This window comes from Cucurbita moschata, unplaced genomic scaffold (genome assembly GCF_002738365.1).
Source record: "Cucurbita moschata cultivar Rifu unplaced genomic scaffold, Cmos_1.0 Cmo_Scf00021, whole genome shotgun sequence".
Lineage (NCBI taxonomy): Eukaryota > Viridiplantae > Streptophyta > Magnoliopsida > Cucurbitales > Cucurbitaceae > Cucurbita > Cucurbita moschata.
The window spans coordinates 1,869,008-1,880,252 of NW_019268537.1; the positions used below are offsets into that span (position 1 = coordinate 1,869,008).

The window sequence follows — 11,245 nt, forward strand, 5'->3', positions numbered from 1 at the left end:
AAAAAAAAAAAAAAAAAACAAAACAAAAAAAAAAGAAAAGAAAAGAAAAGAAAAGAACACTGTTAAGAATTCACCAACTTTAATTTTCGGGTTCAATTATGATTAATCATGATGATATTAGGGTAATAGATCCTATATTTCGAACCCTTACAAAGTCATTTCATCTACCACTACTATCGGTAACCATTTGTTTCACTTCGTGCCAATATCCAAGCCTACATGTAAAAAGAAATAATAAGAACATGAATTAAAAACTAAATTTATTGGAACTTAACCTTTAGTGTTCAATGATGATATAACACATTCAAATGCTGAAATAGTTTTTAAGTACAAATAATTTCAAAGTCCTAATAGTATTTTTCTCTTCTGGAGTGGGACCTGGTTTATTTTCGGATTACAATTCCAAATCATGTTGCTAATCAATCGGTGGATACCGTAGTTTTGGAACCAAAACTAACAAACACGTTGATTCTAGGGAGAATTTTAAGCTTCGTTTTCCTCTTTTCCTCCTTTTACTCGAGCACTTCACATCTAAGTCAGAAGAATATAACCAAGTAAAATCGACTACGAGTTTCTAAGAACTACGCCATAAAAGAGAGTACGAAACTTGAAAAAGGTAAAACAGTTAAAGCGCAATCAAGTCAGGAATAAATTGTACGTCTATTCATAGCAGAATCAAACCAAGAATAACAGAATAAGAACCAGAAATGAAATCAGAATCGGAATAAGAACAAAACGAGTAAACATACCGTGTGAACCGAGAATACTGGGGAAGGTTTGGAATTCTGAGGAAAGTAAGTAGCAGTTGAAACTCCAATTCCGCCTCCTCCTTTGAGAATCATTGCCATCTAAAACGCTACTGAGGAGAGGGATTAAACTTGCAGAGAAGATCACAGGGCAGGAACTTTGAGTACAGTTTTGAAGAGTTTGATAGTGAAGATTAGAGGTTCATAGCGGTGAGATGAGAATCGTTGGTGTAAGGTAGTTGACAACAACGGCAAAGGAAATGCTTCTCATTCTGCGCTACAAAGACGAAGCGCGCGGATTTTTGTGATCCACTCGCGCTAATCGGAACAATTTCTGCCACTGCTTTTTTTTTTTTTTTTTCTACTGTCCTTTTTCTATTTTCATTTATATAAAAAACTGATTCAAATATATAAAATAACTTATTTTTAGTTATGATTTAAAAATCTATTCTAAAAAATATTCTTAAAAGGAAATAAGTTAATATTAATGCCCTAATCATGAGGGGTTCGTCCGTGACGCTTCGGGGCGGTGCCCCAGATCCCTACAAGCAGAGGATGATCAAATCCGCTACACCCACCCGTAGCCCTAATACTTAATCGACTTTAGATCACTAGCTTTACATTATAAAATACCCCTCGGGTAGTTTGAGGGAAGAACCTAGAACCCAATCTACGTTCGAATAGCAACTCCTACGTAAGCATACACACTGAGAGAAAAACTCAAAGCGAGAATAGCGCCCCTGACCTACATAGCCATTCTTGCATATACGGGCGTTGCGTGGTTGTTTTGCAAGATCTCGCTTTTAGTTCGTAGAGTGGATCAAAGATGTGTTCAGCTTGATTCGTTGGTTCACTTCGTCATCTTACATCGCCGCTTACTGCCACCTTCTTTGTCAAAGGATAGCTTGTACGCCTTAGAAGTCTCGCTTAGTCCAAGGAACACACATTTCAAACTCTTGTCCTCAAGTTTCTTCCTTTTCTCGTCATGAACGTGTGCATATGCTATGCACCCAAAGATTCTAAAGTGGTCTATCGCAGGCTTCCTTCCGCTCCATGTTTCTTGTGGAGTCATATCTCTAACACAGAAAGTAGGACTTTCGGTTGAGAATGTGCACTGACCACACAACCGTTTTTGGCCATAATTCCTTCGAAACTTCTCCTTTATTTAGCCAACTTCGAGTCATATCTCTAACACAGAAAGTAGGACTTATCGAGTTGTGGTGTATACGCTGCTGTCAACTGCATAATTAGAGATTATATTAATGTAATTTTACATTAATAAAATATTATAACCTTAAATAATCCTTCGCTCAAAATTTGTAATCACATGGGAATAAATGAAGTTCATATTGCACGATTGAGATATCTTGATTCATATCAAATATGGTGGTCTAATCTACTCTAATACTTAAGTCGATGCTTAGATGATAGTAGTATATTATGGTGCATCACATGAGATACCTCGTATTTATACCACTTATGTCTCATTGTGTCCTTGTTCAAGCCCGTGTATGGTGGCATAAGAAATTAGAGAGGATAGAGAGACGGTCTTTGCCAAACTCGATAAGTCGTTTTGCTGATCAAGGCTCGAATCTACTTAGTTTCTTATAAAGCCTTACGAGGGGAACTATTATTTTTTTTGTCCACGTGGCACACCGAGAGGACACCATGTGGAAGTGGGGGGAGAGGAGAATAAATCATTCTTTATAAGAGCGTAAAAACCTCTTTCTAACCAGACACGTTTTAAAACCGTGAGGCTGATTAGAATATGTAATGGGTCATAGCGGACAATATATATTAGCGGTGGGCTTGGGCTGTTACAAATGGTATTAGAAACAGTCATCGGGCAGTGTACTAACGAGGACGCTGGCTCCGGGTGAATTATGAGATCCTACATCGATTGGAGAGAGAAACAAATAGTCACCGAGTAGAGTGTCAGCGAGAATGTGATATGAACCAAGAGACATCAATCATACAATATACTTCAATAAAGATGTGAAGAAAATATTGTTGAAATTATCAAAAGATATTTTAATTCATGCCACGTTGGGGAAGAATGAAGTTTCATGTTATAAATTTTGGGTGGATTAGAATTTAGAGTAATTGTATTTCATTAATGTATTTGAAGACTTTTTATCTATTTTAGGTTACAATTACATAATGGTTAATTACCTTCATAGTATGAAGGTTAAACTATTGGAATGTCTTTAATAGTTTCATTTTGAGGCTATATAAAGTTGTATTTGCAAGTAGACTTGGAAAATATAGTAAAAAAAGCGTGTGTGCTTTTCTTTAACCAATGGCTAAGTTTCTTTGCAATTCTATGTAGTTTAGGTTGCATGTAGAATCATTCAAGCTCGACATGATCAATTTTGCTTATGGAGTGATTCGAATCTCAAGCAAATGTTCTTGCCTTGAGATATTTGATCAACAAGAATCATTCAAGCTAGACATGATCGATCTAAAAGGAAAGAGAATGAAACCTATATGGTTTATTGATGCGATTGACTAGCTCATTCATAGGCACATGAAAACAAATCGTTTCAGTTGACCAAGGAAACGTCGTATATTAAAAAATCAAAGTCAATGAAGGAAAGCTGAAAGTCAAAGGCTTTATGTGCTGGAATGGCACAGGACATGGTAATCTTGTTGTTCCAAAGACTCCAAGAGCCAACAGACATTAAATAAGACCAAGAATGCTTCTTCTTCTTCTTCTTCTTCTTCTTCTTCTTCTTCTTCTTCTTCAACTCCTTTATTTATTTATTATGCTCTGCGTTATTAATTACTTCCATTAACACACATTGAACGAAAAAAAATGGAAAGAAGAAGAAGAACAGAGATGGCGTTGATTTTGATGCTGCTTTGTTCCTCTATGGTGGCTTCTTTTGCTTTCAAACAACTTTTCACAACAGGTTATTTTCCTCGTACACAAATTTTGTATGTTTTTTCAGTATAAAAACTGAAAGGATGAGGGATCGAACCTCGGATCTCAAAAGAGTAATGTTCATGTCAAATTTTGTTGACAAATTTATATATTTATTTACTTATGGTAGATATTGCTGAATTTCAAGAAAGTGAGCATAGGGAGAAGTATGGTAAAAATGGCGTTGTAATCCCAATGCGCATAGTTAGTATACTTGGTGGCGGAGGAGGATCCGGCGGAGGAGGATCCGGCGGAGGAGGTCGTGGTGGCGGTGGAGGAGGATCGTCAGGAGGAGGTAGTGGTGGCGGAGGAGGACGTGGTGGCGGAGGTGGATCCCCAGGAGGAGGACGTGGTGGCGGAGGTGGATCCCCAGGAGGAGGACGTGGTGGCGGAGGAGGATCCTCAGGAGGAGGTCGTGGCGGTGGCGGAGGAGGATCCGCAGGAGGAGGTAGTGGCGGCAGCGGAGGAGGATCGGCAGGAGGAGGTAGTGGTGGCGGAGGAGGAGGATCAGAAGGAGGAGGTCGTGTTGGGAGAGGAGGAGCTCACTCTGGCACAGGAAATTGGCATCAGAACTCCATGAGGTTCATAGTAGCTGGAGTTTCCTCATCAGTTGCATATTTATTTAGGCTTATTTGATTATGAACACATGTATACTCAAAATCATGAATAATGTGTTCGATAAAAGAAGCACAATGGGGGCAATGGGACGGTGTCTAATTTGTTTGATTCATGTATTATGTATGTAATTTTGTGTTCATATTAACTCATTCTTTGGTTTTGGTTGGTGTTCTGGGATTCTACACATTTGTTCAACTCTAATTTTATTAAATACATGTTAGAATTTTATTTGTTCAACATTAATTTATTATCATTTTTGTTTTTGTTTATATGCTAATTTATATCAAAATGTTATTTTTATATAAAATTAATAAAGGTGTATATCAAAAAATGGCTAGTAATCTGAACAACTCGAATAGAGTTCGCAACCCAACTCAAATCGAGTTAGATTATTGTGACTCGAGCAACTTAAATAGAGTTCACAAATCGAATTGGGTTGAGTTGTTTTTTTTTTTTCATTATTGAAAAAAATCATCCTTATGTACCATACATTTACACTAATAACTAAAACCTTATTAACCTCAAATCTCAAACCTACGCGTCACTAACATTGGTTACAAATATCAAATATTTTTAATCTTCGTAATAATTTTAGAAGTAGAATAGGACTGACTTGAGTTGTAACTCTAATTTTAACAAATTCAACCCGACCCAAATCGAAATAAAAAATAATAATAAATCAACCCAACTCAATCTTTATAGTTTTAGTTGAATAGTCTAAATTAGTTGAGTTGTTGAATCATATCCGACTTGAAATTAACCGGAAAAAGATCAATCGTCTATTACTAACCATCATAAAAATTACTATTAAACTTAATAATTAAAAAGCTACTAACTTCCTCACAAATTAACCAAAATAGTTTAAGTAATTAATTTTACAAACAGCATGCTTATAATTTTAATTAATTATGAATAGTTGAGCATAACAAGTTTCACCCAAATTTCATATATTGAGAACAGCAAACAAAACAACATCTGGAAGTGGTTTCGAGACATTAACCAATAAGACATCGAAATCAGACAAGATCAAATCAAATCAGATGGTGTACCAAAATCAAATCAGATCTAAGATCGCCAGCCAACTAGAAACCAAAACCAAAATCAAAATCAAAATCAAACTCAAACTCGAGATCGAGATCGAGATCGAGATCAAAACACCAACTGAGAAAAGGTTTCAGAATCATGGAAGAAGAACAGAAACCAAAGTGATCCTATTCAGTTTTGATTGTTATCACTCACAATCAAACAACAGTAAACCAGAAGAGTAGAAACCGTGTCTTGAAGGGGCCTTCTTTCAGCAACAGTTTCAAAAAAAGATTCGAGTTCGTGTCTCTTTTTAAAAGGATGTCTTATTCTAACCACTCTTGTTCCGTGTCCGTGTTCGTGTCCTTAAAAGAGATAAGATAGCTTTAGCGGATCAAAAGAAGACTTCCCTGCCATTTTGTATAAGTATATCACACCATTCCTAACAGCCACATACAGAAGGATCTAGATCACACAAAACCCACCTGTTTCTATTACTATGGGAAGAAGAAGGGAGCTAACCTTGATGTTCTTGCTGTTTTGTTCTACCATACCAGCCATTTCATCTGCTCTCCAGCAACAAATCCTCCCAACAGGTAACTATCCTTTCCAATCTCTCAACTAAAATTCAATTCACACAATTCTTCACAATTCTTCTCTCTTTATGTTCATGTACTTTCCAATCTTTCGATAAAAATCCATTTTTTAGTGTATCGTTCTAAATACTATTCAATGAGTTCATCACAATATGGTTGTCGTAATAACCGTCAATAGGTAATACCTATCAGATACATTGTGACAACCTAAACTAAAAAGATCATAAGTTTGCCTTTATTCTCTTTTCTCTAGAGGTGTAAAGGAAGCTATCAGAACAACTATGAGAGGAAAAGGTAAATGTAAAATACTAAGATAGTTAAAGGTTAAATGGTTCCTAAGGTTAAGCTTAGTTTAGATTAAATTGGGTAAATTTAAAATAGTAAGATAGGTTAAAGGTTAAATCATTCCTAAAGTTAAGCTTAGTTGAGTTTAAGTTAGGATAACTTAAATTCTATCCATGTTTTTAACACTAAACAGCAACAAAGTGTAAAGTATATACGACAAAGTTGAATAATGAGACCGACAATAAAATAAAGTGTGCATTCCACAAACTGTGTGAATAAACGACAAATGTGCACAATTGCAGATGTGTTGAGAATAGTAATGTGGAAAAGGAAAGAATAAAAGGTAAATAGAAGAATATAGACGAGTGAGGAGTGCAAGTTATTATGTCTTTTATAATGTCAAATGAAAATAAATATATAAATAAAATAAAGTTTAAATGGAGGGCCATAACAATGTATGACTTTTCCACTAACTTTAACTTTTGGGAGTTAATATTTCAAATCAAATCAAAGGCTAGATGCTGCTAGTGACTAAAGTGATCAAATAATAAACTAATCCAACTAGTAAGATATTCATAATTTCTAATTTATTATTTTAATTAAATGGTAATATTAAATAGAAACAAAGGGATCAAATGATCAAGGTTTCATTTATTTTATGATATATATGATGCTTATATATATTTATATATATATGTTTGGTTGCAAAAATTTTAAGTTTTTTTTAAAGTTCAAAATCTAGTGAAATAAGCTCTTCCCCATTCCTACTTTTTATTGTATTTAATTAGAGATTATATCCACTTATATTAAAAACCTCCAACTTGGTCAGAGAAGGATTAAAAAGGAGTTCGAAAAGAGAGTTAAAGAGTCTATTTTTTAAAAAAATATGTCTCAAAATTCATTTCACTAATGATGATTTTTACCTTCAAAATGTTTATTTTATGTGAAATATCAGATAATTAAGCTTAAAATTACCACTAAATTCATTTCACGTAGTTTAAAATTAAAATGGGATTTAAATCAAATACAAGATTAGAAACTTATAAAGTGGGAATTTTTGGTGCCTCACTTGTGCATGCCATGAATAGAATATTCCTACACACTTCCCACGAAGAAATAAAGGGTCACCAAAAGAAAACTTACCACTAAATTCCTACGAAGAAATAAAGGGTCACATTTGTTAAGCTTTAAGAAATGAAATTCATTATACCCCCATTCCTAAACCAGTTTCTATATGTATGCAGAGTCAAATTACCACCAGAAAACTAATGCAGAAAAACATGGCAAGGATGGTGTCACTAACCGGATTAGCAGCATATACAGTGCAAGGGCAATCACCGTTTCTCAAGGGATTGGTCATGGAAGTGCCGCCGGCGGCGGAGAAAATGGTGGTGGCGGTAGACCTCAAGCAGGAGGCGGAGGTGCGGCCGTAATCCCTGTTTATGCCGCTGGTTCGGCACAAGCACATCATCGCCAAGGTCGAACGCGCAATGCAGGAAATCACTATGAAAACAACATGGGGCTTCTGGTAGCTTCAGTTTTGGCTGCCATTGTTCATCTCCATTTAGTTTTCTGATATCAAGGCTGCTTCCATACAAGAACATTGTTAAATCTGTTGATTGAGGTGTGTGCTTCAGCTTTCTTGTTGGATCTTTCTTTCCTGCTAAGATCAAGAAAAGTGCATAATAAGTGGCTTGCAAATGATTGTATATACAGAGACAGAACCTCATAAACTCTTTTTTTTGTTTGATAACTGTTGTATTGTACAGAGACAGTAGCCTTTTAATTGCGTCAATTACATGATTTCTGATTGGAAATGCAACAAAATTCTACATTTGCTAGATATTCAAAGTGGATAATAGCCAAAAGAGATTCTGTCATGATCATTTTGGTTTATCCTACTTCAATTGATTGATTGATGAAGACAAAAGCTTTAGAAACAAAGAGTTCGAAAGGGAATTTTGATATGATGCATTAAATTAGTATCTTAATTCGTGGACTTGACAGGAGAAAAACTATAGAGCTTCAAGCCATAGTCACCCTTTGATGTACATATATTAACAAGAACAGAGAGGCTGGGGGCAGTATTATGTATCCTAGCATATAAGCTCATACTTTTGGTGATTTAATATGTGTAACAATGAATTCCTAACATGTTTATTTCCTCTCTATTTTGTGTAATATTTGAACCAATGCACGAGGGAATGAATGTTAAGAATGTATTTAAGAAATGTAAACTTCCCCTAACGTGTAAGCTTAAACTCGGAGTGATCTAATACCAATATTCTTCAAGAGAAAAGATTCGGCCTACGATCCATCTTCTACATAGTCAAAATTCTAAAAGTAAAATGGATGTGTATGAAGGCAAAATTAAAGAATTTCTGAACTACCGACTTATTTAGCGTTTTGGATGCGAGAGCTCGCGTGGATCTTTGACATCAGCAGCCCATCCAATTGATTCGTTAGCCTTCAAATTTTCAAACAATTCCTATGTCTTCTATTCTTTCAATGTTTTTGAGTCTGCAATCAAACATCAAAAGTTCAAAAAAGAAACGAATCGAACAATGATGAGATATGAGAAACGATTAGAAAGGAATCAGACGGGGCATATTTCGTGGACGAGATAAACCTGCTAAATTCAAAGACGGAAGTGCTTTGACATAGGAACAACAGCAGTCCGAGTATCCATACGCTACTGGTCCTGAGAACGAATGCGGTAAATTATCAAAAACAAAGAAATTCTCAAGGTCTTGTGCCTCGATACGATGATCGAAACGAAATGAGAGATGCGAAAATTTGAATAAGAAATGCAAAACCTAAAACAAGAACTCGACCGGCTTCATCGACAGTCATCCATTCTACAAGGCCTCGAAGCTCCTTTGGGGATTGGCTCCAGAGAAACATTGCCGGTTCCTCTCTCTGTTCTTCAGCGTTTCCTTTCGAATAGAAACACCCGCAGTACAAGCGTCCATAAATCATCGGCTCCGAGATCGAACCGATTGCATACTGAAAAAGAAATAGATCCTTCAAATTCATATGCAAAAACTCGACAATCGGAAGGAAATCAAATGAAGTTCTCAAACTCATGTTCCGAAAAACAAAACATGACGATCAGAACGAAATAAGAGACAAGAAAATTCGAATAAGAAAATGCAAAACCTAAAACAAGGCCTCGACGTGCTCCATTGATGCTCATCCACTGCACAAGGCCTTGAAGCGCATTTGAGGCATGACTGTTGAGAAGACATTACTGATTTTTGTTCATCACGCCAGTCTACCAAATCTCGCTTCCTCACCCTTCTTCGGCGTTTCAATGGCGTTTCCTTAGATCGTTGCTTCCCGCCATCGCAGCAGATTAGTTTAAGATTTCTTGTAAGTAATTAATAGAGTATTTAGACATGTTTTAATCGTATATAAAACTAATTTATTATTTAAATATTTCAAATCAAAATCAGAATTAAATTTCATGTCATATATTTTATAAAAATAAAATAAAAACAAAATGAATTAACTTGTTTTAAACTAATGTCATCTGAATTCATAAAATAAAATTCAACAAATTGTTAAAAACTCTCAAATTTAATTATATTAAGTTAATATATAAATTATCATTCATAATTATATATACATATATTTATTTTGATTTGCAATGGTCTTTTTAATAATTTATTCCTCAAATCTTAATTTATATATATTAATTACAAAATAAAACTGATGCTTTTTTTTTTCTTTTAGTAACTATAATTAAGATATTATGAATTAATTTACGATAATAAATGAAATTAAATATACTTTCTCAATTTTTAATATTATTATAATTTGCAGCCATCGTGAAGAAATTAATATATACACATATATATATAATCCAGACGCGTGAAAAGACATTGCAGCCCGGCATCCCGCGTTTTTAAAAGGAAGGCGGCGCCTTCAGATTTGACCAAGTCGATAAAGGAGTTATGAGTAATTTGACCATACAAAATAGTTATATCAAGAATTTTGTTAAATTATAAATCTCTTAAAAATATTAAATACTACGTTCTTTTTTTCTTAAAAATGTCTATTTACGACTATATTTTTTAATAAACTATCAACGTAACTACTTTTTTTTTATGCAACACCCTAGGCAGGTTATATAATAATAGCGCATGACTTGAGTACAGGAAAAAAAATATTTAGGAAGTGACCTCACGGTTGAGAACAAGAAATACAAACACATGCAACATGAATGAAACCTATTGTTTAAAATTATAGTTTCTTAGATGACTTCAAATTTGTACAAATTGGATGTGTAGTATTTCTGTACACACAACTCCTACGTACGAGCGTGGGCCCACCAGTTAGGCTCGCGCACCCTGTGGATTTGAACGTAATTTTAGTAAAATCACTATTTTATTATATAAAAAAAAAACTAAATGTTCTTAAAAGTGCTTTTTATGTATTTTAAACCATTAAGGAAAGTGCTTTACGAAAGCGGACACACAATAATTAAGCTGGATTGAGGTAACCAAAGTAGTGTCGTTTGAGTGCGACAGATTTTTAAAAATAAAATAAAATAAATTGCTAAATTAATATTTTAAAATATATAATTGAACACGTGGACATTTTAAAATAATTTTATAATCTTATGATTTGTATAAATAGATTCCAAGTAATTCATGAGCTCACATCCAAACCTCTCCCTTTCCATTCAATGGCTTCTCTCTCAACAACCCTTTTATTCCTCAGTTTCTGCTTCTCTCTCCTCTTTTTCAGCTCATTTTCACAAGAAGACCCTCAAAAAGTAATTCTCTCTCTAAAAAATATTTTATTTTATTTATTTCTAAATTTTTATTTATTTTATTTATTATTTATTTCTAAATTTGTATTTATTTTATTTGGCAGACATATATTGTGTATATGGGAAGCCATCCAAAAGGGAAGGTTTCAACTTCATCTCACCATATAAGATTTTTAACGGAAACCATTGGCAGGTAATAATAATAATAATAATAATAATAATTCATCCGATTTTCGGAGTAATTCACAATTCTTTTTTTTTTTTTTTTTTTTTTTTT

General features: G+C 34.3%; 4 protein-coding genes across 5 annotated transcripts in view; 2 read left to right on the forward strand and 2 right to left on the reverse strand.

Annotated features, from left to right (window-relative positions):
* Window positions 1–1,097, reverse strand: part of LOC111458230 — a 4,124-nt gene extending 3,027 nt beyond the window's left edge. Inside the window, exon 1 of the mRNA XM_023100745.1 lies at window positions 750–1,097. Coding sequence (XP_022956513.1) covers window positions 750–848 — 99 coding nt within the window. The 5' untranslated portion in view covers window positions 849–1,097. The remainder of the gene's footprint in view (window positions 1–749) is intronic.
* Window positions 1,098–5,492: 4,395 nt separating this feature from the next.
* On the forward strand, window positions 5,493–8,025 carry LOC111458855 (glycine-rich RNA-binding protein GRP1A-like). The gene is made up of 2 exons (XM_023101694.1): window positions 5,493–5,906; window positions 7,436–8,025. Exons 1-2 carry the CDS (start codon window positions 5,810–5,812, stop codon window positions 7,765–7,767), a joined length of 429 nt encoding a protein of 142 aa, XP_022957462.1. The 5' UTR covers window positions 5,493–5,809; the 3' UTR covers window positions 7,768–8,025.
* A 304-nt stretch (window positions 8,026–8,329) lies between these two features.
* LOC111458856 (ribonuclease H2 subunit A-like) lies at window positions 8,330–9,537 on the reverse strand. 2 transcript variants are annotated; one of them, XM_023101696.1, is made up of 4 exons: window positions 9,351–9,537; window positions 9,008–9,197; window positions 8,821–8,892; window positions 8,330–8,711 (listed from the first exon to the last, which is right to left on the reverse strand). In XM_023101696.1, the coding sequence occupies exons 2-4, from the start codon at window positions 9,168–9,170 to the stop codon at window positions 8,689–8,691; spliced, it is 258 nt and encodes an 85-aa protein (XP_022957464.1). In that variant the 5' UTR covers window positions 9,171–9,197; window positions 9,351–9,537; the 3' UTR covers window positions 8,330–8,688. The 2 variants fall into 2 exon arrangements, with proteins under 2 accessions (XP_022957464.1, XP_022957463.1); XM_023101695.1 differs by having other exon boundaries at window positions 9,008–9,537.
* Window positions 9,538–10,881: 1,344 nt separating this feature from the next.
* The window catches only part of LOC111458626 (cucumisin-like), a 4,698-nt gene continuing 4,334 nt past the window's right edge, over window positions 10,882–11,245 (forward strand). The window contains exons 1-2 of the mRNA XM_023101389.1: window positions 10,882–10,971; window positions 11,073–11,161. Coding sequence (XP_022957157.1) covers window positions 10,882–10,971; window positions 11,073–11,161 — 179 coding nt within the window. The remainder of the gene's footprint in view (window positions 10,972–11,072; window positions 11,162–11,245) is intronic.

What these genes read in the sequence shown, in the direction of transcription:
- LOC111458855 (XM_023101694.1), top strand. Translation starts at nt 5,810, where the DNA reads ATGGGAAGAAGAAGGGAGCTAACCTTGATGTTCTTGCTGTTTTGTTCT. An exon ending in GCAACAAATCCTCCCAACAG is followed by an intron (nt 5,907 to 7,435) that starts GTAACTATCCTT and finishes ATATGTATGCAG; the next exon opens with AGTCAAATTACCACCAGAAA.
- LOC111458856 (XM_023101695.1), bottom strand. Translation starts at nt 9,278, where the DNA reads ATGAGTTTGAGAACTTCATTTGATTTCCTTCCGATTGTCGAGTTTTTG. An exon ending in CGGTCGAGTTCTTGTTTTAG is followed by an intron (nt 8,893 to 9,007) that starts GTTTTGCATTTC and finishes ATTCGTTCTCAG; the next exon opens with GACCAGTAGCGTATGGATAC. An exon ending in TCCGTCTTTGAATTTAGCAG is followed by an intron (nt 8,712 to 8,820) that starts GTTTATCTCGTC and finishes GTTTGATTGCAG; the next exon opens with ACTCAAAAACATTGAAAGAA.